The sequence below is a fragment of the Diadema antillarum genome, unplaced genomic scaffold (genome assembly GCF_040938485.1).
Source record: "Diadema antillarum isolate AM-2024a unplaced genomic scaffold, OU_Dant_1.0 seq00000581_RagTag, whole genome shotgun sequence".
NCBI lineage: Eukaryota > Metazoa > Echinodermata > Echinoidea > Diadematoida > Diadematidae > Diadema > Diadema antillarum.
The window spans coordinates 435951-437491 of record NW_027271515.1 but is presented as its reverse complement, the minus strand read 5'-3'; the positions used below and the strand labels follow the sequence as shown (position 1 = coordinate 437491).

The following is a 1541-nucleotide window of genomic DNA, read 5'->3' as shown; positions in this document are numbered from 1 at the left end:
TACCACTGCTTGCACTGGCCATAAATATAAGCCATCTTGCTCATATAAGGAAGAAGAAGAAGAATCCAAACTGCTCTCACTTTACACTGCACTTTGTGTAGAGTCCCTACGTCTGATCTAGTGTGTAGTAGTGGCCAGTGGAGAGTCTCTATCGCACTACAGAACCAGCAAACAAGGTACAGCATATCGCATACAGTTGACTTGACTGGTATTATCATCGTTATCCCCTTTCCACATTCCAACGACATGGCGATGGACTCGAGACAAGGTGGTGGAACGAATGCAAGCAGAAGAAAAAATGTGTCTTCATCTACAGAAGGGAGTCAAAATAACGACACGCTGAACGTTTCCTCTTCTGGAACAGAGACGAGACCTAAAAAAGGTGGAGGTCAAATGAAAAGATTGCTATCATCGCAAAACTTGGCAGTTTTGATATCTCTCGCCATCCTCATCGGTTCTGTTTTACGAGAAAATGGGATGATTCTCGACTCGTACTTTTCAAACAAGCACAACGTACTGAACCAGAAATTTGTGAAGTGGTCATGGGGTTGGACGTTGTGCTTCATGACACCATATTTGCTTCTTCTATCGTGGGCAAGGTTTCCTGGACAAATCATTCCAGCAGTCAGATCTTTACTTCGTCTTGCTGTTCTGACAGCATCGTGGTATTTTTGGGTTGAAATCATCATGTTCCATGTGCATGAGAACACAGGTGCGTGCAGCATTGACCCCAAGACGCACAGGGCATCGCTCGCCTGCCGACGGGCCGGGGGAGCATGGGATGGTTTCGATATCTCCGGCCATTCTTTCCTACTGGTGTTGATCATTCTGTCCATCCATGAGGAACTAGCTCCCTTCTGGCAGCACTACGAGTCTCCAGGACTTAAGTTCGTCTTTCCGAATAGAAGCAGCATGGAAATGGAGGAACACCCAATTCTCAGTGTCATCTTCAAACTTGGTCTCTATGCCACAACCATTGTTATATCGCTGATGCAATCTCTGAGTGTTATAATGGTTATTGCCACAAGTCTGTACTTCCACACAATGAGTCATAAAGTGCTTGGTACTGCAATAGCACTGCTCACATGGTTTGCAACATACAGAGTTTGGTTCATTTCAGATTCATTATTTGCACTACCTTTGTCTTGATGATTGCATCACATGTTAATTGTTTGTTTACCAGATTTAATGAGAAACAAAATATTTGCAATGTATTTTTACTCTAATTTAGCCATAGGGATTAGGGTCAACATACCCCGAGACCACTTGCAGGTTTAATGAAGTGATTTGAATTCTCTTTTTTCACCTCGGTGTTATTTACCAAGGAAAGGAAAAAAGGGACAATGAAACTTGGAATGGACAATCAGTGACCAATGCCAATGCAGTTCTCTTGTGTCAACCTAGCTAAGCTCATGGATTATACAGATACGTTGTTCTGTGTTTTTGTTTTCTTTTTTTTTCCTTCATCTGGATGATGTAATGTAGATTGGCGTATGAAGAATAGACAACAGTTGTATCTCACTGTAAAAAAAGTGAGACGG

The 1541-nt window shown here is 42.5% G+C and overlaps 1 protein-coding gene across 1 annotated transcript; it reads left to right on the top strand.

The window, feature by feature from the left end:
• The first annotated feature begins 246 nt into the window (after positions 1-246).
• Positions 247-1149, top strand: LOC139735466 (acyl-coenzyme A diphosphatase FITM2-like). Its single transcript, XM_071646222.1, has one exon. The coding sequence runs from the start codon at positions 247-249 to the stop codon at positions 1147-1149; it is 903 nt and encodes a 300-aa protein (XP_071502323.1).
• Positions 1150-1541: the final 392 nt, after the last annotated feature.